The 21882-nt window shown below is 38.7% G+C and overlaps 1 protein-coding gene, 1 long non-coding RNA gene and 1 pseudogene across 3 annotated transcripts in view; all 3 read left to right on the top strand.

Annotated features, from left to right (window-relative positions):
• Nucleotides 1-2022: 2022 nt before the first annotated feature.
• LOC119542938 (aldo-keto reductase family 1 member C1 homolog) overlaps nt 2023-21882 on the top strand; it is a 390984-nt gene continuing 371124 nt past the window's right edge. The window contains exon 1 of the mRNA XM_037847516.1: nt 2023-2103. Coding sequence (XP_037703444.1) covers nt 2023-2103 — 81 coding nt within the window. The remainder of the gene's footprint in view (nt 2104-21882) is intronic.
• On the top strand, nt 9585-13542 carry LOC119543242. 2 transcript variants are annotated; one of them, XR_005218545.1, is made up of 4 exons: nt 9585-9823; nt 11552-11634; nt 12579-12663; nt 13294-13542. It is a non-coding gene; the product is annotated as an uncharacterized LOC119543242 (long non-coding RNA). The 2 variants fall into 2 exon arrangements; XR_005218544.1 differs by having other exon boundaries at nt 12579-13542.
• Nucleotides 17398-21882, top strand: part of LOC119541616 — a 34602-nt pseudogene continuing 30117 nt past the window's right edge.

Below are 21882 nucleotides of genomic sequence, written 5' to 3'. Positions count from 1 at the left end.
CACTGACTATTTGACTCAGGCTTACATGGGAGATGGTGAGTATTTACGTAACATCTGAAGATGTGTTTGGGTGAAGAGGAGAGCGATCCCCAGTTCTTAGATTTTTAAATGCAAACATTAGGATGCAAATGTGCAAATAACTGTCACCTCTTTACAAATGAAATTGGGCTTAGCGGCTGTGTGAGCATCAGGTTTTCCTGGTCAGTTTCAGTAGTTCCTGGGGGTCTGTGGAGAGATGGACACGGACTCCATGGATAGTTGGGAAATGAAAAGAGGGTCCTCTGAGGAAAATGTGTGTTGCTGCCACGTGCCCATGAGGTGTCACTGCCGTGTCTGGGCGTGAGGAGCCCATGCTCTGCCTCTCCAGGCTGCCTCCCTCCGCATCCGACAGCCCCTTCCTCAAGGACAGACATGGACAGTTCCTGCTGTGTGTCCTTCTTGTGGCCCAGGGGTGTTCTGCACAGTACAAGAGTTTATAACAAACATTAAAATGGCCCAGAGAGGCTCCTGTTCAAACCATTCCCAGAAGGCTAGTCCTCCTCTGCTCCACACTGCATTACTGCATGCTTGTTGACCCAAGCATAATGATCTAAAAAAGGTCTCTAGGGTGGTTATGTCCAACCTTACTCTTTCAAGAATAGTGCTGAGTCATGGTGAACAGAGGATTTCTTTGCTATGTTAAACTGCTAAAACCACAAAACCAGGTTACCTTTACTTTTTCTGAGTTGCACATGTTCTCTGTTTTGTTATCAGCTCATTGGAAAAAAGTTCCAGAAATGAGGACTATTATTTTTGAAATCCGTTTATGTCTTGAAGCTCTCTTCCAGTGTTCCTGGGGCTGGTATGTAGGTTCCTAGGAGGCCTGATTCCCTCTGGGAGTGAGGCCACTGGTCCAGGATCTCACAGTACACTTATGTTTTTAGGGTTTATCATATTGGGTGTTGGCATTTGGAAGGAAACCAGAAAAGGTAAAGGAACACTAATAAGCAGGCAGTCCTGGAAGAAGCAAACATTACTGTGACCGTGGGCTGAAGAAATGATACAGAGTCCACAGACTGATATTTAGATAATTTCCAGATCATAACTGCTAAATGCTCATCCTCTCCACATACTCCCTTCTCTGATACCAGCTGCATACAGCTGGACAGGGTTAGAGGCTTGGTAAGGTTACTAATTAACAGGGGCAGACAGAAAATTGTTGTGCATAAGCACATTTTTAAACTGAATGTCTTCTGTGAGCCTGCAGTTCAGAGAAGATTGTCATACTCCAAGGAAGTTTCGAGAAAGACTGCACCTACCTCACATTTTTTTCATGAGGGTAACTCAGTTAAAGGTAACATCAAGGCCTCCTCTAGGAAACAAACTTGATTTTAGTATCAGTTAGGCCACAGTGGGTATTCCTCTGGCAGCAGTACTTCCTCCCCATCTACCCAACAATTGGCAATTGCATGCCAGGCAAACTTCCCCATATCAAGGAATCAGTTATTTAGCAAAGAACAGTTCATTACACCTGACCAGGTGTCCTTGGTGGTTGTTTGACCATCTTGTTCATGATGCCTATTGTTTTATTCACCTCCTATTCATCTGGCTGGTGAGAGAGGTGTCCACATCCTAGGGTTATCAGGATGGCCAAACAAATGACACCCAACACTGAACAATTGAGATGGGCAGCAGTTTATTAGTCACATATACTCAGAGCCTGGGGAGCAGGACACTGCATCAAGCAAGGGCACATGGAAATTGCACTGGGGAACAGACTGAGCAAGGAGTGGCTGTGAGATTTGGGCTTTGCAGTAACAGAAGGGATAAGTGAATCCCAGGTTCCTGTGGGAGGATAAGATTGTCTTCTTTGAGTAAATCCATTAAATAGCAGGAGACTGATTTCTTTTCACTTAGAATAACTTAACATCAGCATAATCTCTGATGAGAATAGAAAAACAAGTGAAACAGTTCCAAGTCTGTTCACGCTCCATGGAATGTCCCTTTAAGCATGGCCCTTCCTGCTGTGTCATTAATTAAAAGATGAACAGTGCTTTGGGGAGTTGCCTTTGCAAGATTGCAGATGGCACTGTGAAGAGAGAAGACATATTCTACACTTCAAAGGGGTGTGTGTGTGTGTGTGTGTGTGAGAGAGAGAGAGAGAGAGTATATGTGCGTGCACCTTTGTGAAATGTGATTGCATGTGAAAATGGGATGATATGATTGGTTGCGTAGCTGTTTTTGGAATTACTATTTCCACAGCTTTTATACACACATATATTATAGGCTTCCATTCATTGCTATGTTCACATTTCATGAATCTTCTTTAAAGTACAATGACTTTATTTTTCTAAACCTTGGCCCAAAGCAATGTGATTTGGCATGGAGTAGAGCAACAGATGGGTCTGTTATCACATGATGGCTTTCCTTATCATCTTTGTAACAAAGACAAATTTCCTAACATTTTGACTCTCAATTCTCACTTCTGTCAGTAAGAGAGAGCAATGTAACAGAATTATTTGAGGATTAAAAAAGATAAAGCTATGGTTTCTTGAGTTGTGGCAACGCATATCACCAATTACAAATGAATTTTTCCCTTCAGTTATGAATTCCAGAGGAATATAAAATATTCATCCAACAAGATTTTATGAGGATGGATCTAAATATGTTACCAGGATGTGCACAATAAACACTATCAAATATAATTCAGAGATTGACATTAGTATTGCTTGAGAATGATCTTTACCTGTGGAGTCATTTCCATCCATTTTTTTCAGTAGATATACTGACCATATACTAAAAAAATGATAAAGTTTATATGAATAGTAGAGATCAAAAGGGAACACTAGATGAAAGGAAACTTTTCCTCTGAGGAGATTGTGTGTTCAAGTAGTAGAAATCTGCATAATATTGTTTAAAGTACACCAATCCAGGAGTTAAGATTAAAGTCCTTGAAAAATGCATGTGGGAAACACCTTTTTCTGGTACCCTAATTGAACGGTCTCAGCATGGCTATTATTCAGTATTCTCCACATACTATATATGCAAGATTTCCCATACCTTTAATCTATTCTTATTTGTCAAGTTTTCCATCTCTTTTATACATCTTTGATCATTGTTTGGCTCCCAGCCTCAGGCCCATACTATAATATGGTGTTCCATGTGCTAAAGTAGTATGTTTTATCATTCCTCAACCTTTTTCTTTCTATAATCCAGCTCAAGGTGTTTTGACAATTTTGTTGTATTCAGTGCACTGCATATAGACTTGGAATTATGATGTCCATCTATTAATCTATTATTAAAAAATGTTTACCAAGCAGGTCTTATATGTGGGGTCTGGGGACAAAATCTCTGCCTTCCCTGATCCTACATACAAGTCAGAGGAGACAGACAATAAATATGTGAAAGGGTAAACCTACATTTGTCAGATGGTGATAAATTATGTGGAGAACAATAAAGCAAAGTAAAGAGGATAGGGCACGTCATGGGGGATTTGCAACTTCGTAGGTGTCTCGGTAAATTATCATTTCAACAGAGACATTTATTTGAGCACAGTCATGCAATGTGTGTAGAGTAAAGGGGATTTCTAGGGAAAGACTATTTGGGGGGAAGGGACAGCAAGTTCCAAAGCCTTTAAATGGTAGAGAGCTTTGTGACCAAAACCAACAAGCTTACTCACAGGCTGGGAAAGGAAAGAGTGAGATGAAGCCAGAGGACAAATGGGGGACCAGATGTAGGAGGGCCTTTTAGGAAGGGCTTTGACATTTACTCGGTATGAGCTTGGAAGCCATTAGAAGTTTGTTCTTGTGTACTTTTTAATAAGACCACCCTGTATTTGCACTTTCTATTACAGTAGACACTAGCCATATGGGGCTATTTACATTTATATTACTTATAAATCATTTATACGAAAAAACAAGTCCTTCAGTCACATATTTCCCTTGACAAATAGCCACATTTTCTACTGGTTACCATATTGGACAGGGTGGACTTGGACTATATCCGTCATCAGAGAATGTTCTGTTGAGGAGCAGAGAGGCAGTGACGGTGGTGACAAGCATGGGATTCTGGATCTGTTCTGAAGGCAGAGATGACAGGGCTTTCTGCTGCAATGGATGAAAGTGTGAGACAATGAGAAGGACCAATTAACCTTAGCAATTGGAAGGTTGGAGATGGCATTCCCTGAGACGGAGAGGACTGCAGGAAAAACACATTGGTGGGGGAGATCAGGAGCTCTGTTTTGGATTTGTTCAGTATAAGATGCCTATTCAAACATCCTGATGGAGATGTTGAGTATGCAGGTGAATCTGGGGGTCTATCAATATCAAGGTCTTCGTGTGTGTATAGGAGGGTGATATAAATCTCAAGATTGAGAGTGTTGAGCAAGTAGATGGTATCTAAACCATGAATCTGAATGAGGTCACTTGGGAGTGAAAGAAGATAGTGAAGAGAGGAGCTCTGAAGCATGTACCTAAAAGATTCCATTTAGAGTTGAAAATGTTGAAGAACCTTGAGCAAGAGGAGATCCACGGGATTAGGATGACCATCAGAAAAGATCAGTGCTTGGAAGCAAGTGAAGAAAGTGTATTAACGAAAAAATTATCAACTGTGTCCAATGCTGCTGCTAGGTCAAATGAGTAGGCTCCATTGGATTCAGCAACTCAGGATCATAACAAAGGCTCTTTGGTGGAACAGCGACAGGGAGAACCTTTTGGAATGTTAAAGAGAAAGGGAGGGGAAAGACTGTTGCAGTAAGCATAAGCAGCTTTTCTCCCAATATACAATAGTTTCCCTAGTTTTCCCTAGAAGGAAACCGTAGTTTCTTTTGGTTTAATTCATCTCCTTCGCTTGTTAGTTTTTTACTTTTCCTTCTTTAACACAATCATGGTCAATCAGCTACATGGTCATTTCTTGACCTTGTTCTTAACAATGCTGACTTTCATCATTTCCTGACCTAGAGCCAATTTACGACAATCCTTCTCCAAAACCTCTTCCTCCCAGGCCCTGGAGAAGTGTAAGGACGCAGGATTGACCAAGTCCATCGGTGTGTCCAACTTTAACCACAAGCAGCTGGAGAGGATCCTGAACAAGCCAGGGCTCAAGTACAAGCCCGTCTGCAACCAGGTGAGCAGCCCCCTCAGCCCACCGGGGCTTTCCCTTTTCTGTTCTTCACCCCTTCTTCCTGCGCTTCTGCCAGGTGACTATGCACCTCCCCAACTACTCACCTTACCTTTGTGGACCAAAATATTTGGAGATGATGTCTTGTGTCTAGAAGGGCAGGGATAGAACCTTTAACTGTATCTCTGCCTTGTAATGTCTTAAAGAAATTGGTGGGGAGACCTTAGGACTTAATTATATGACAGAATTTAGAGGAAGGAAAGGAGATCAAGGAGGGCTGGAAGAGTCAACAACACCTTCAGGAGGAAGATGAGCAGTTTACCTGAGCTTTAAAGCATGGCCAGGGATTGGGTGGGTGAAAGAGATTTTGAAGGAGTTACATATGGTAAGGAATCCAGTAAGCATGGAGAGTGAGTATAAAGAAGGAGAAAGTGAAAATCAGATCAGAGAGGTGTTTAGGGTTCGTGTTGTCTGAGAAACCTGAATATTCCATCCTGGTTCTCCACCAAGGAAGCGTTCATATGGCAAAACTTAACATGAGACTAGTAATCAAGGTTTATGGGACGAAGTAACCGGTCCATTGTAATAACAAAAGTGGAGAAAATCAACTCTTAGGGAATTTCTCAGGAAGATAGGGCAGTTTTGGGGCTAAATCTTGGATGTGTCTCCTCCCTACTTTCTACAATTAAATTAACTGTATAAAAATATCTATTCTGAGACTGGTTCTTTATTCTAACTTACCATTAAACTTGGAACAAGGAGTGGTAGAGGGCCTATATTGGACAACATAATTGCAAAATTCGAGAATATCTCTTTGATACATAGTGATATAGCACCATGGGTTTAAATAGAACCATTTAAGTACTTATTGTGGCTATAGCATTTGTTTTACCCATAAATTTTTATCAAAATTTTCAAACAAAGTAAAATTTGAGGTATTATACAATTCACATGCATATTTCCCTTTGATATGCAAGAATGGTTGACATTTTGTCATATTTATGAAACATTTATGTATAAATATAGGTATATATGCATAACTATGTGTCATGTTTTTTGAATCCTTTCAAAGTAAGTTTTAGACATGTCACTTTCCCCCTACATACCTCATGATGCACATGATAAGGAAGAAGGTATTTTCCCCCACACTTACAATTATATTATTATATCCAAGCAAATTAATAATAATTCCCTAATATCAAATACTATGCACTGAATATTCATATTTCCCCATTTTTTTCTAATAATGCCTTCCATAGTTTTTCCTTTTTAACCAGGATCCATCATAGCTCACCCACTACTTTTTAATATTTCATTAAGCTCTTTTAATCTCCAACCATCACTCAATTCATTTTTGTTTCCATGATATATGGACAGGGCTTTGTCAAATATTCTGGATTTATCAGATTGCTGCTTTGTGATATTCGGTGGTTAGTTTCTCTAGTACATGGTTCTATACAGTAGGAGTTACAGCTGAAGACTTAATGAGATTCAGGTTAAACATTTTTGGCAACAAAATTTCAACAGGATGCCAAGTCCTTCCAATTGCACTCCATTAGCCAATGTATAATGAGAGGGTTTCTCGCTATTTGTGAGGCTAGATTTGATCACTTGGTTTAACTACTGGTAGTCAGATCTACTCTGTAACATGTTTTTCCCTTTGTAATTGCCAAGTAATATGATAGGTAGTAATTTGGCATCAGGGAAAATTCATGTTCCCCTACAACTTCTCACCAACTTCTTGATATCCATCTAAGATTTTTGCCTGAAATCATTTTATTGGGTTCTGCAGATAATAGTTTTCTATTTTTCTCACTTCTTTTACTTTTCTTAGCTTTCAGTGGACAGTGATGGAAAATTTATCTTTGTTCAAGTTATTCATGTTGATATTTTCAGTTCATGTTTAACTCCACAGAGTTTTTATTCAGCTTCTTTGACTTTTAACCTTTGCATTTAAATGTGATTTTTTTCCTGTAATCTAACATATTAGTGTTTTGGCATTCCACATTTGGAAAGCCACCCTTATCTCAGCCAGAAAAAAACTGTTGGACTTCTGCAAGTCAAAGGATATTGTTCTTGTTGCATATAGTCCTCTGGGAGCCCACCGAGACGTAAGATGGTAATAAGGACAATAAGGAGTCAACCTATAAAACCCCACTATAGAAGAACTATTTTTAATTTCACTAAACTCCGTTACCTGGGAATAACTCCCAAGTCTAGGTGCAAATGGAATAGGGACTGCAGAACTACTCCTCCTCTAAATGCCATAATCCAGCCTATGGCTGTTACATTGGATGTACGTGTTTATAGTTTATTAGGACATATCTGCATTAAAATATAAACATAATCCAAATGGTGAGACCAAAGTCATAAGTTCAATCATAATTTTGACAGATCAATTAACATCTTCTATAAGCTTCAGTTCTTTATCTCTAAATTCTGAGAATAGTATATAACCCCTAGCTATAGGGGGATAGAATGAAATCACCATCTGAAAGCATTTTTAAATCTTTTATTGAAATATTACACATTGTACTTAATGAAGAGATCAAATGGTTCTCATTTGGAGACTCCATGATTTTCAAGAATGTGTTAGAAAAGTTAAAAATTATCCAAATGTTTCCTTGCCTTTTTTCCATTCAGTTTCTCATCCTTCTTCTAGAGCCATACAAAGGGAAGAAACCACAGGAAAAGTAGAAAGGGAAAACTCAAGGGTCTGGAACCATTTTTCACAACGTCCAGCACTTAAAAATGACCTGTAGGGCTTGATAAAAGACAGATTGTTGGACCTCATATGTGGGGCTCTGAATTGACAGATCTGGAGGGAAGTCCTAGAATTTGCATTTCTAATAAGTTCCCAGGTGATATAATGCTGCTAGTCCATCAACCACCTTTTGAGACTCACTGTTCTAGGATAAATCACCTTGGTCTGGTAGGAGTTTCCTGATAAATTGGATACAGAGTCAAAGGTATTCAGCCTTTCTGCCTTCCTCCCAGGGTGGACCAGAACTCTCCTGTTCTCTTGGATGATCCAGTTCTTTCTGCTATGGCCAAAAAGCACAAGCGCACCCCAGGCCTGATTGCCCTTCGCTACCAGATCCAGCGTGGGGTCGTGGTCCTGGCCAAGAGCTTCAAGGAGAAGCGGATCAGAGAGAACATGCAGGTGAGAAGCAGGGCCGTGGGCCCAGGAGGCCTCAGTGTTATCCCACGTGTGTTCTGCTTTGCAAGCATCGCAGCACATCTTGGGCCACATTGATTTCCCTGTTTCCTATGCACACATGTCCCATTTACATTCCCAATAATTTTCTCCTTCTTCTTCAACATTAAGAGTAGCATGATGGCTGGATGGAAAGAAGGTTGGGCACAAACCAGAGATTAGGATTCTAGTTTTATTTCTATAATTTACCAGATAACCCTGTTCAAGTGACATGTTATTTTCACATTTCTCAAATAAGTGCATTGGATTAGGTGACTTTCAGTCTCCAAATCTCTAGGATAGTTTTGCCAGGTCCTAGGTGACAGCTCTTAGTGAATATACCGTAGCTCTTAATGAATATACTATAATGTATTTATCAGAATACTTAGGGCCATTTTTGTTGTATTATTTGTACTTTTTTTTTTGACATTTTGAATAATGTTTTTAGATAGTTGTATAAAAATGCAATTTTATTGAGATATATTCACACACCATACAATCCATCCAATGTATACAATCAGTGGCTCCCAGTATCATCACATAGTTGTATAATCATCACCACAATCAATTTCAGAACATTTTAATTACTCCAAATAATAATAATAATGTAAAGTAAAAATATAAAAGAAAACCCAAAATATCCCATACCCCTTATCTTCCCCTATTGTTGACCCCTAGTATTGGTGTGGTACATTTGTTACGATTGATGAAAGAATATTAAGATATTGTTTATTATAGTCAATAGTTTGAAATAGGTACATTTTTTCCTGTTTACCACTCTATTATTAACTCCTTGTAATCGTATCATACATTTGTTCTAGTTCATGAAAGAACTTTTTAATATTTGTATTGTTAATCACAGTCAACATCCACCAGAAAATTCACTGTGTTATACATTCCCATGTTTTCACTTCTAGCTTTCCTTCTGGTGACATACATGATTGTAAACTACCCCTTTTAATCACATTCATTCACAGATCAGCACTATTAATTATTCTCAGAATAATGTGCTACCATCACCTCTATCCATTCCCAAACATTTAAGTTCAACCTAATTAAACATTTTGCACATGTTAAGCAACTGCTCCCCATTCTCTAGCATCATTCTATCCCCTGGTAACCTGTATTTTTGAGTTTATGTCTATGAGTTTACATATTATAATTAGTTCATATTAGTGAGTTCATACAATATTTGTCCTTTTGTGTCTCAGTTATTTTGCTCAACATAGTGTCTTCAAGGTTCATCCATGTTGTGCATGCTTCAGAACGTCAATCCTTCTTACTGCTGAATAATATTCCATCTTTTGTGCATACCATATTTTATCCATTCATCAATTGATGGACACTTGGGTTGTTTCCATCCTTGGGCATTCGTGAATAATTCAGTTCTGAACATTGGTGTGCAAGTATCTGTTCGTGTCCCTACTTTGAGATCTTCTGGATGTATACTGAGTAGTGGGATTGCTGGATCGTAAGGAAACTCTCTACTTAGCTTTCTGAGGACCCACCAAAACATCTTCCACAGGCCAGGTTTGATTTGCATTTCACTAATAGTTCATGATGTTGAGCATCTTTCCATGTGCTTTTTGGCCATTTGTATTTCCTCTTTGCATTGATGTATTTTTTGCTAAATTTATTATAGATAAATAATTTTGCTTATTCTTTGATAAATTTTTCCTACGTTTTTATTTTCAAAATTTACAAATGTTCAGCAAAGTTGAAAGAATAGTGTAATAAACCCCTATTACCTGCAGTCATAAATTGTTAAATATTAACATATTTGCATGCTCTCTCTATACCTATCTACTATCTATCCTATCTAACTAGCACTGTCTCTGAGTATCGCTATGAATACACATCCTATTCACTTTCTCCCCCTGTCAGGAACTCTGATGAGAAAAATCCTAGAACTTTATACTCTATACTTTGCGTCTCTCAACCACTTTTATTTTGTATCTGTTTGTCTCTTTGTACAGCATTCTGAAAAACTTCTTTAGCTCTACCTACCACTTAACTAATCCTCATTGCAGCTATGTCCAATGTATTATTAAAATTGTCTTCTATATTTCTAATATCAAATTTATGTCTAGAATTCTGTACTGTTCTTTTAATAATTCCTTAATTGTTCTATCAAGTTTCTTTCTCCCTGATTTTTTTCAAGCACAGACAACATAGTTATTTTATTGTTTGTTAATGTTAATATTCATAATCCTTCTGGGTCTGTTTCTGCTATTTCTTATTTTTGGGCATCTTCATTTGTGATGCTTTGTTCCTGTAGCTGTTGGGAGGTTATTACTGTGAGATCCTCATTGCCAACATAATTTTTTTTTGTGGAAGCCTTTTGAGGCATTTGATTAAGGTGGATTCTCCAGATGAGGGCACTACTGGTTCAGGAAAACACTATGTTAATTTAAAAGTTTAACCATCTTGGGACCACTGAGAAGAATGCATTTAGGGTGCAAACATGCACAAATGATGACTTGTGAATCCAAATTGCAGCAGTGATTTCACCCCTATCTCAGCTCAACAGTAATATTTAAAACAGACATTTTTTGTTATTGAAGTCTTATGGGGGAATTCATGCTTATCTGGCTTATACAACATTTGGGGGTCTAAAGTTTATGGAAAAGGATCTTCTATTAAATTTGCAATGTTGGTACCGTTCCAGCCTTTGTCTCCTTTTATTTTCATATTAATTTTCAGTCAGTAGAAACGAAATGAAATAAACACAATGATGCTCTGTTATGGAGTTTGGCAAATGTTTTCAAGTTAGGGAGATGATGTCTTGATTTCCCAGAGAGGGTCCTGTGTGTGCCTGTACCAGGGACAGCAGTGTCTTACTCATATCAGTACTGCTTCTCACTCTCATAAATGTTTGCAAATATTTGCACTATGGAAAAGTAAAGATTAATCTATAACAAATGTCTATTACACTATCCAGTCTTTTTATATGAGATAAAGTTATTCATATATTCTCAAATAGCCTTTTAGAAACTTCTTCTAACATCTCTTCTATATTTCCCAGTAAATCAAGATCTAAAGTAAAATATATTATTGTTGTCATTTAAAATGGGGTCTTTTCTTCTGTTTTGATTTCTGATGGGTTTTGTGCAGTACTTGGATATTTCTTGATTTTTGTTTATTAATTTTATATCAGGCACATTTTAATTTCTTTTTTTATAATAATGATTTCTTTGGTTTATCCAGATTGAGTTATACGATCTAAATATTATAAATGTTTTCCTACTTCCCTCATAGGTTTTTGATTTCCAACTGACACCAGAGGACATGAAGGTTTTAGATGGACTAGACCAAAATTTTCACTATGTTAATTATGATTTGTAAGTTAATTTAATCGTTTCTTTTTTTTTTTTATAATGAGGAAAATAGGAGATCTCTGAAAATTTGTCTCAAGAACAGGAAGGCAGAGGCCAGTATGAGATAGGGAAGGGACAGGCGCTTTCTTGCAGCACTCAAACTGGATTCACTCCAGAGCTCAGTTTACTGATTCAGGAAGATGCGGAGCAGGGCCAGGGTCAGCTTGGACCTCCACACACACTCCTCTGCACTCCTCACTCTGTATCACTTCCCAGAGCAACCCAACATCATTGCTGAATTTCCACCTTACCTGTAGGACTCTCATTTCTACAGCAATATGGTAGAAATACACCTTGGAATTTCCAAATGTAGCTCAATTAATGTTTTCAAGGCTGTATTATTGACCTTCTTCCAAACCTGCTCAGGTCCTTATCATGATAAAAGTCATCTTCATCCTTCCTGTGTTCCATTCAAAAATTCTCATTATCCCCAATGTGTAATAAATTCACTAGGTCCTGCAAATTTTACGTCTTCAATAGTTTTCAAATTGCTCCCTTCCTTTGCATCTCATGTTACTGCAGATCCCAAACACTGCATTTTGCATTTTCCTCTTGCAAGGCTAGCCTTGATGGGGTGTGTAAGAACTGCTGGCTTTAATTTTCCAAATTATTGAAATCTCAGTGCAGATGATGAATAAAGTTTAGAGAAGAGAGATTTAAAACTACAAGAAAAATGTGTTGACAAAACCTCCAATGTTGGAGAGAATTTACAGCCAGTAGATACTTCATATTCATTCATGCCTTCAGATTTTAGGTTTGGGAAAAGGATTTGCAATATAAATTATAGAAAACTATTGGGAATTTAATTCATAGTGATAATCATGTTATAATGTATGTAAAGGATAACAATAACACTAAGTCCTTAAGTACATGAAAATTGGTATATTATTATTGCTATTTCTCTGTAGGAGAGAGAACAGTGAAGAATAAAATTGGGATCTAATGCAAAAAAGAACAGGAGATGGAGAAGAAACCAGTAAATCTTACCATCAAGTAATATTTTGGTCATAATAATTTTTCCATCACTTTGTATTACGTATTGTGATTACTGTATATAGATTGCCTTCATGGTATAGTAATCTTTTGGGATATGTAGCCATTTCTTTTTCATTTCATTTTATTAATTTGTGAATCTTACGCATGTTGCATGTGGTGGTCACTTAGTAAATAAAATTAATGAATTAACAAAATGAAGGTGAAATAGCTATCAACAAGTTGTGTCATCTTAAAATAGTTAATATTGCTGAGTGTAGAGTTAGACTTCTTGCTCAAAACAGGGCAGAAGGAGTTTCTGCTTTCAGTGAGAATTCAAAATTTACAAAACAGGATATCTCTTTATTTTCAGATGTAGCTAAGGGAGGAGAATATTTGAATACCTGTAGTAGTCTGATGATGTATATTAAATTCTGTGCAAAGGAATATAATTTGATTACCTAATTATTTTTAAGCAGGAAGTTTAATGCAGCATTCTGTTTATGACGTTACAAAGGTAGGTTTTATAAATAGCCAGAAAATAAAATTTAAAAATTTTACCCTATTGTCAGCTTCAGAGAAACCATGTTGATATTGCCCTAGAAATATAGTCATTGAATCCACCTTATCCTTTGTTCTTTCTCATTTTAGTGCCATTGACCACCCTGAGTATCCATTTTCTGAAGAATATTAGCAGGGAGCCCTTCGCCATGCCTTCTACCAGGAGCCCCTGTGTGTGCAGAGTGATGCTGGAAACGTCTCAGATGCTGGTGATTACAGACATCACCTCTGGTTAAATCCGTGCTGCTTAGTAACTCACACTCAACTAGAGTCAAATCTATAGGAAAACATTAAATTCTTGTGACTTTGCCAAAAAATAAAAATTTAATTTTACCCAAATATCCTTACCTCCCCAGTCTCTGTTAATTCCCATTTAGTTTCCTTCTGTTCCTTAGGGCCAAACTATGATTTTCATAGATATTGAGGAAAGAGAGAGGGAAATAAGAGCAATTTTCAGACATTCATGTCTTGAGACCAAGGGTGGGTTTTTCATTCTGTTTGTAGAGCAGTAGTTAGCAGCAAGTGTCAGTGTTTCCTTAGCAATTTGAAGAACATGAAAGCACATGGCTTATCCCTGGAGAGGAGAGGCACATGTTGAGAGGAAACCTAACACTTTGAGGGCTCCCTTTGAGCAGCTCAGAGGATCAGAGCTCCAGGAAGTCTGGGAAGAAGTCACTGTGGCCGACGGCCAGCGGGTGGGAGGGAAATCAGTCTGAGACGATGGACTCAGATAAGTGCATTGGGCAGGAGTAAAGCACATTCACTGATAGGGAAATATTACCAAATGCTTTCTTTTTTTGGTAGAGGTTGGGTTATAAAAGCCCTTTTATAAAGCCATTTTTAATGCAATTTTATTGAGATATAATCACATAACATACAATCATCCAAAGTGTACAATCAGTTGTTCACAGTATCACCAAAAGTTGTGCATTCATCACGACAATCAAACTTTGAACGTTTTCATTATCCAAAACATAAAATAAAGATTAAAATAAAAAAAGAACATCCAAAACATCCCATTCCCTCCTTTGTTCATTTACTTTTTAAATACAGTTTTATTGAGATATATTCATATACCCTACGTTCATCCACAATGTAAAATCAATTATTCACAGCACCATCATACAGTTGTGCATTCATCACCAGAATCAATTTTGAAATCTTTTCCTTACTCCAAAGTAAAAATAAAAGCAAAAAAGGAAACCTAAAACTTTCCATCCCCTCTATCCCACCCTATTCTTCATCTAATTTTTGTCCCCATTTTTCCATTCATCTGTTCATGCACTGGATAAAGGGAGTGTGAGCCACAAGGTTTTCACAATCACACAGTCACCCCGTGTAAGCTACATAGTTATACAATCGTCGTCAAGAATCATGGCCACTGGGTTGCAGTCAACAGCTTCAGGTATTTCCCTCTAGCTATTCCAACACACTAAAAACTAAAAAGTGATATCTATATAGTGCATAAGAATACCCTCCAGAGTGACCTCCAGACTCCATTTGAAATCTCTCAGCCACTGGAACCTTATTTTGTTTCATTTTGCTTCCCCCTTTTGGTCAAGAAGATCCTCTCATTTAAAGCCATTTTTAAAACCAATTAAAACAAAAAGTTTACCAAAAAAAAAAAAAAAATCTTGTTTCATATGTATCAAAAAGAGAAATAAACAAGGGGACAATTCTAACATGCTGAACAATAAAGTGTTCTTTTTCTTATTTTAATACAAAATACAAGCAAAAGATACATATACTTATAACAGAGTTCAGGAGCAGACACAGTCCTGGAAACACTTCAATAAAAGCAAAGCAAAGGAGAGGCTAGGCCTCCCTGTAATTGTGCCTAAGAGCCTCCTCCCGAATGCCTCTTTGTTGCTCAGATGTGGCCCTCTCTCTCTGGCTAAGCCAACTTGAAAGGTGAAATCACTGCCCTCCCCTCTACGTGGGATCAGACACCCAGGGGAGTGAATCTCCCTGGCAACGTGGAATATGACTCCCGGGGAGGAATGTAGACCTGGCATCGTGGGATGGAGAACATCTTCTTGACCAAAAGGGGGATGTGAAAGGAAATGAAATAAGCTTCAGCAGCAGAGAGATTCCAAAAGGAGCCGAGAGGTCACTCTGGTGGGCACTCTTATGTTTAGACAACCCTTTTTAGGTTCTAAAGAATTGGGGTAGCTGGTGGTGGATACCTGAAACTATCAAACTACAACCCAGAACCCATGAATCTCGAAGACAGTTGTATAAAAATGTAGCTTATGAGGGGTGACAATGGGATTGGGAAAGCCATAAGGACCACACTCCACTTTGTCTAGTTTATGGATGGATGAGTAGAAAAATAGGGGAAGGAAACAAACAGACAAAGGTACCCAGTGTTCTTTTTTACTTCAATTGCTCTTTTTCACTCTAATTATTATTCTTGTTATTTTTGTGTGTGTGCTAATGAAGGTGTCAGGGATTGATTAGGTGATGAATGTACAACTATGTAATGGTACTGTGAACAATCGAAAGTGCGATTTGTTTTGTATGACTGTGTGGTATGTGAATATATCTCAATAAAATGAAGATTAAAAAAAACAACAAAAAAAAAAGCAAAGCAGGAGTTTGTTTTTTCTTTTGTCTAAGCAGATACATACAGAGACTGGAATATGTAAAAAGTATCACACAAAAGCCCATCACACAATTCTACCAATGCATGCTGCATCTGTAATTCAAAACCATGGTCAACAAAATCATGCTCACTTCAACCTGATTTTATTTAAATTGAAAAACAAACTTCTAAATAAAGTGGTTATAATGAAATGCTCTCTTGATGATGATATCAGCCTAAATTATTTCCTATATTAGGTGCTAGACAAATCACTGCTCTAGGTTCTGACTTCTTGCAAATGACATTGATAAACTGCTGTTAATGATGTGAAAAGGGTTTTAGTATACTAAATTTTATAGGAAAAAATAATTTCAATTTCAAAAAAGGAAAATGTGGACAACAGAAATGACAAATAAGTATTCAGTACAATTTAGAGCAAATGACAAATAAGTGAGTAAGACAATTTCTGGCAACATTGTAGAATTAATTAGAAAGAAAATGGTTTTTAAGGACTTAGAAAGAGAAACTGTAATGAGTAGGACCCCCAGCACATACTTTAGTTCAGCAATATTCATGCCAAAATTAGTCCTTTTTGTTCTTTGGCATTGCCTGGAAGGAGCACAGACATGCAGTCAACCTAGTATATTTTAATTTCATCCAGGCTTTCCAGAGAAAGGAGAAATGTGGGCTTGAGTTAATACAATTACTTGGGTTAAGTATTAAATGTTTATTATCAAAGAGATTAACTGGCTAATGTTGGCATATAAGATGGTTTTCTATAAAGGTCCACAGTCCTTTGTCTTCAACTACATTTTGTTGATTGCCACCTTAAATAAAGGCTGAAAATACCTGTCTATCAACTTTGCAGGTGACACAAACCAGTATGTACGGGAGATACATTGAATGAGGAAAACCAGGATAATGAAAGATTTGATAGAACAAACTACTGGAGGAGGTATATTCAAATATCTTAGTGGATTTCCTGTTAATGACTGATTAGACCAGCAGTTCACTCAACTTTGGGTTAAATGCCAACTACTTTGAGTTGGTATTGAATATACAGCTTTCTAGCTCGCACCTCCACAGAGGCTGTTATATTGAGTTTGGAATAGAGCCCCCAAGTCTGCATTTTTACAGGAAAAACCTGAGATTCTGATACTGGTGGTCTATGAATCACTCTCTGGGAAATATCGGATTGGATTGGTTCTTTTCAGTTTCATACATTCAGAGTATGAGAAAGGAAGGGCAGCTAGAGGGAAAGAGATTTGGGATCACCAATAAGAAGAGCCTTCTCGTAGGTAGAGCTACCCAAGTAAATTGCCCCGAGAGGAAGTGCTCCTTTTGCTATTGAAGCAATTCAAGCACCATTTCATGGCGCCTTTGAAAGGATGCTGCAGGCAGGCTTGCCCTATACAGCAACTTCTAATACTAAATGTCTCTGGTGAAAAAATATCATTAAGCTCTAACTAAATACCGCTGAAACACTCATTAGTTAGCTGACCAACCCTGTCCAGTCACATCACTGTCCTCCCAGACCATCCACCTCCGTCCTTTTCTCCTCTAGAACAAGAGACAGAGGGGTGGAGGGAGAAAGGGCAGGAGAGAGGGACATGAATGAAAGAAGTGGAAAAGGTGTGGAGAAGCAGGAAGAGCAGTAAGGAATCCCAGCTCAGAACTCAGAAAACATGGGTTTAAACCCTGGCTCCACAAAACAGTCATGTGACCCTGGACAATTCACTAACCTTCTGTGGACCTTAGATTACAAATCCAGATATTGAGTTAACACTGATTTTAATTCACAAGTATTTATATTATTTTATAAAAATAAATTAATAATAGACAAAGTAAAAAGGGCTCTGCATGGACCGATGGTGATGACATGTCATCAACTAGAGATTACAGTAAACACTGTTCTGAGTGGCAATCACTGGAGCATCTATTTAAAGGTATTGTTGTGAGTTAATATGAGTGGTTCAACCTTCAATATGTGTTAGTTATTATCACCATTATTTTAATGTGTTCTAATTCTGGCTGAATATTCAGCTTCCTTTAAACTCTAACAATGTATGACTTTAGGATGACCACAATGTTACCTGTCCACGTGTCTGGGAGAAATGTGACACCATTCTATTATCCATCCATCAAATATTTTCTGAATTCCTACTGGCAGTAAGTTAGGTACTAAGGATGCAACAATAAATGGGAACTTAAAACGAATGTCATTTACATCATTTTTGGTGTGGAATGTGAACTGTAAAGTTGTCATCATAGGTCGTGTACAGCCACAGCCCAGTGAGTAGTTCTCTGACATAAAGATCTTGACTCCAGGCCTTGGAATATTGATGACTCAGATGATTGTCATTGCCAGGGGTGGCCAAAGAGTGTCAAGGACAAGAACACAGGTTTTGGATTCAGACAATAGCAATGATGGCAGCCTTGTATCTCTCTTTACTACACGCTCAAAATTATTCAAGGCTTTTGCATGCATGCACTTATTTAATCTTTATGACATCCCTCCTGTGCTAGTTTGGATGTATTATGTCCCCCCCCAAATGCCATGTTCTTTGATGGAATCTTGTGGGGGCAGATGTATTAGTGTTGAATAGGTTGGAATCTTTGATTGAGTGTTTCCATGGAGATGTGACTCAATCAACTGTGGGTGAGATCTTTGATTGGATAATTTCCATGGAGGTGTTATCCCACCCATTTAGGGTGGATCTCAATTGAATCACTGGAGTCCTATAAAAGAGACATTTTGGAGATGGCCATTGAAAGCAGATTTTTGCTGACACTTTGCTCCAGACAATCTAAGAGAGGACAAAACACCCCAAGAGCAACATTTTGAAGAATTCACAGGAGCTGAGAGAGGAGCTGGAACACAATCCAGGATAAGGAGGTGCCAGCCATGTGCCTTCCCAGCTAACAGAGGTTTTCTGGATGCCATTGGCCTTCCTTTGGTGAAGGTATATATGATGGTTTGGTTCATGTGTCAGCTTGGCCAGGTGATAGTACCCAGCTGTCTGGTCAAGGAAGCACTGGCCTAACAATTGCTGTGAGGATGTTTGTGGCTGGTTAATAAACCAACAGGCTGGTTTATTAAATAATCAGTGAATTGACTGCAGCTGTGACTGATGACTAACCAAAGGGCGTGTCTTCCACAATGAGAGAATGCAATTGGCTGGATTTAATCCAATTGATCAACTGAAGACTTAAAAGTGAGACAGTTAGAGGACCTTCACTTCTTCTTTGGCTGCCCAGTGAAGCATTTCCTGAGGAGTTTGTTGAAGTCGCCGGTTCATTTCCTGAGGAGTGCATTGAACACGTTTGTCAAAGATCCCAGTTCATTTCCTGAGGAGTTCATCGAACTTACTGGTTTGTTTCCTGAGGAGTTCATTGGACATCTTCCTTGGAGTTGACAGCTTGCTGACTGCTCTACAGAATTTGGACTCGTGCATACACACAGTTGCGTGAGTCACTTTTACAAATCTGATAGTCAGAGACACCTCTCATTGATTCTGTTTCCCTAGAGAACCCTAACTATATAGTATACTTGTGTTGATGCCTTCACTTGGACATTTTCATGGCCTTCAGACTGTAAATTTGTAACTAAATAAACCCCCTTCATATAGGCCAATCCATTTCTGGTATTTTGTATAATGGCAGCATTAGCAAACCGGAACACCCCCTTTACAGATCAGGTAAGTGAAGATGAATTACACAGCTAGGAAGTGGTACAGCCAGGATTAGAAACTAAGCCCTGTGGCTCCAGGGCTATTCATGCTCTTAACAGCTACATGGGCTGCAGGTGCTGAAAAAAATGGGGAGTGTCAAATTGCACTCTATTCCTCTATCCTTACTATACCTAAAAGCACCAGAGGGTTCTGAACGGTAGAGGAAAGTAAGTGGACTGCCTAGGGACCTAGACATTGAGCTTCAAGTTACGACTGGGTGGCGAGTTTCCTGGGATTTCTTTTTGTCTCCTGTTTTTTCTAGGCTGGGTGATGGAGAAGTTCATAAACTGGAAACTCCAGTGGGCACAAACAACAAAGTAAGAAAACAAACAGAGGGCAGGATAAGGCTGGTCTGTCTGCCCCAGGGACAGGGAGGGGAACAATTATACATGGTTAACGGGAATGTAAAATGGTACAATTTCACTGGAAAACAGTGGGGTGGTTTCTTAACAAGTTAACCATACACTTATTATATGAATCAGCAATTTCATGCCTACTTGTTCACCCAACAGAAATGAAAACTTACGTTCACAGCAAGACTTGTACGTAAATGTTCGTAGCAGCGTTATTCATACTAGTCCCAAACTGGAAGCAATCCAGTTGCCCATCAGCTGGTGAATGGAATCATCAAATGTCATACATCCATACAATTGAATACTTGGTAATAAAAAGAATGAATTAATGGTACCTGTAACAAACAGAATGAGGTTCAAAATTATTTTGCTAAGTGAAAGAAGCCAATCACAAATGACTACATGTCATATGATTATGTTTACCTGCAATTTCTGGGATGGACAAAACTCTAAAGACATAAAGTAGACCAGAGATGTCTATATGGTGCAGGATCTATATTTTCTAAACAGTATAACTCTACGTCGGTTTGTTCAAACACCACAATTACATGGAACTTTGAATAGGAAGTGAGATATGGTAGGTTAGTATAGGTTAGAGTGAAATAGTGACACATCCCAAAGTAATTTGGGCAGAGAATAAAAACATATTTGCAGCCTTCCCCACCCACTGCCCTGAGGAGCTGGGGGAAGGTGCAGAAGTGTTGGACTTCCTCACCTGGACTGGTGTTGATGTTGTCACAAACATTGGGAATGGCAGTTTGATGTGCCAAGCCCTTGATTGTGGGACTTGCCCTTATGAAGCTCGTTACTGCAAAGGAGAGGCTAAACTTGCATATAATTGTGCCTAAGAGTCTCCCCCTGAGTACCTCTTTGTTGCTCAGATGTGGTCCTCTGTTCTAGTTTGCTAATGCTGCGGAATGCAAAACACCAGAGATGGATTGGCTTTTATAAAAAGGGGGTTTATTTGGTTACAGAGTTACAGTCTTAAGGCCATAAAGTATCCAAGCTAACACATCAACAATTGGGTACCTTCACTAGAGGATGGCCAATGGTGTCTGGAAAACCTCTGTTAGCTGGGAAGGCACGTGGCTGGCGTCTGCTCCAAGTTCTGGTTTCAAAATGGCTTTCTCCCAGGACGTTCCTCTCTAGGCTGCAGTTCCTCAAAAATGTCACTCTTAGTTGCACTTGGGATATTTGTCCTTTCTTAGCTTCTCCGGAGCAAGAGTCTGCTTTCAACAGCCTTCTTCAAACTGTCTCTCATCTGCAGCTCCTGTGCTTTCTTCAAAGCATCTTTCTTGGCTGTAGCTCCTCTTCAAAAGTTCACTCTCAGCTGCACTGAGTTCCTTCTCTTTGAATCAGTTCATTTATATGGCTCCACTGATCAAGTCCCACCCCGAATGGGTGGGGCCATGCCTCCATGGGAATATCTCATCAGAGTCATCACCCACAGCTGCGTGGGGGCACATTCCAAGCAAATCTAATCAGCACCAAAACGTCTGCCCCACAAGACTACATCAAAGATAATGGCATTTGGGGGACACAATACATTCAAACTGGCACACCCTCTCTCTTTCTAACTAAGCCACCTCGGCAGGTGAACTCACTGCCCTCCCCCCTACATGGGACCCGACTCCCAGGGGTGTAAATCTCCCTGACAGTGCAGGATATGACTCCTGGTGATGAATCTGGACCCAGCATCATGGAATTGAGAATATCTTCTTGACCAAAAGGGGGATGCAAAATGAGACAAAATAGTTTCAGTGGCTGAGAGATTTCAAATGGAGTCGAGAGGTCACTCTGGTGCACATTCTTATGCACTATATAGATAACACCTCTTAGATTCTAATGTATTGGAATAGCTAGAAGTAAATACCTGAAACTACCAAACTCCAACCAGTAATCTGGACTCCTGAAGATGATTATATAATAATGTAGATTACAAGGGGTGACAGTGTGGTTGTGAAAACCTTGTGGATCACACTCCCTTTATCTAGTGTATGGATGGATGAGT

Source organism: Choloepus didactylus, chromosome 8 (genome assembly GCF_015220235.1).
Source record: "Choloepus didactylus isolate mChoDid1 chromosome 8, mChoDid1.pri, whole genome shotgun sequence".
Taxonomy (NCBI): domain Eukaryota; kingdom Metazoa; phylum Chordata; class Mammalia; order Pilosa; family Megalonychidae; genus Choloepus; species Choloepus didactylus.
The sequence above is the reverse complement of the archived record's forward strand: the minus strand, read 5'-3'. Positions and strand labels throughout refer to the sequence as shown.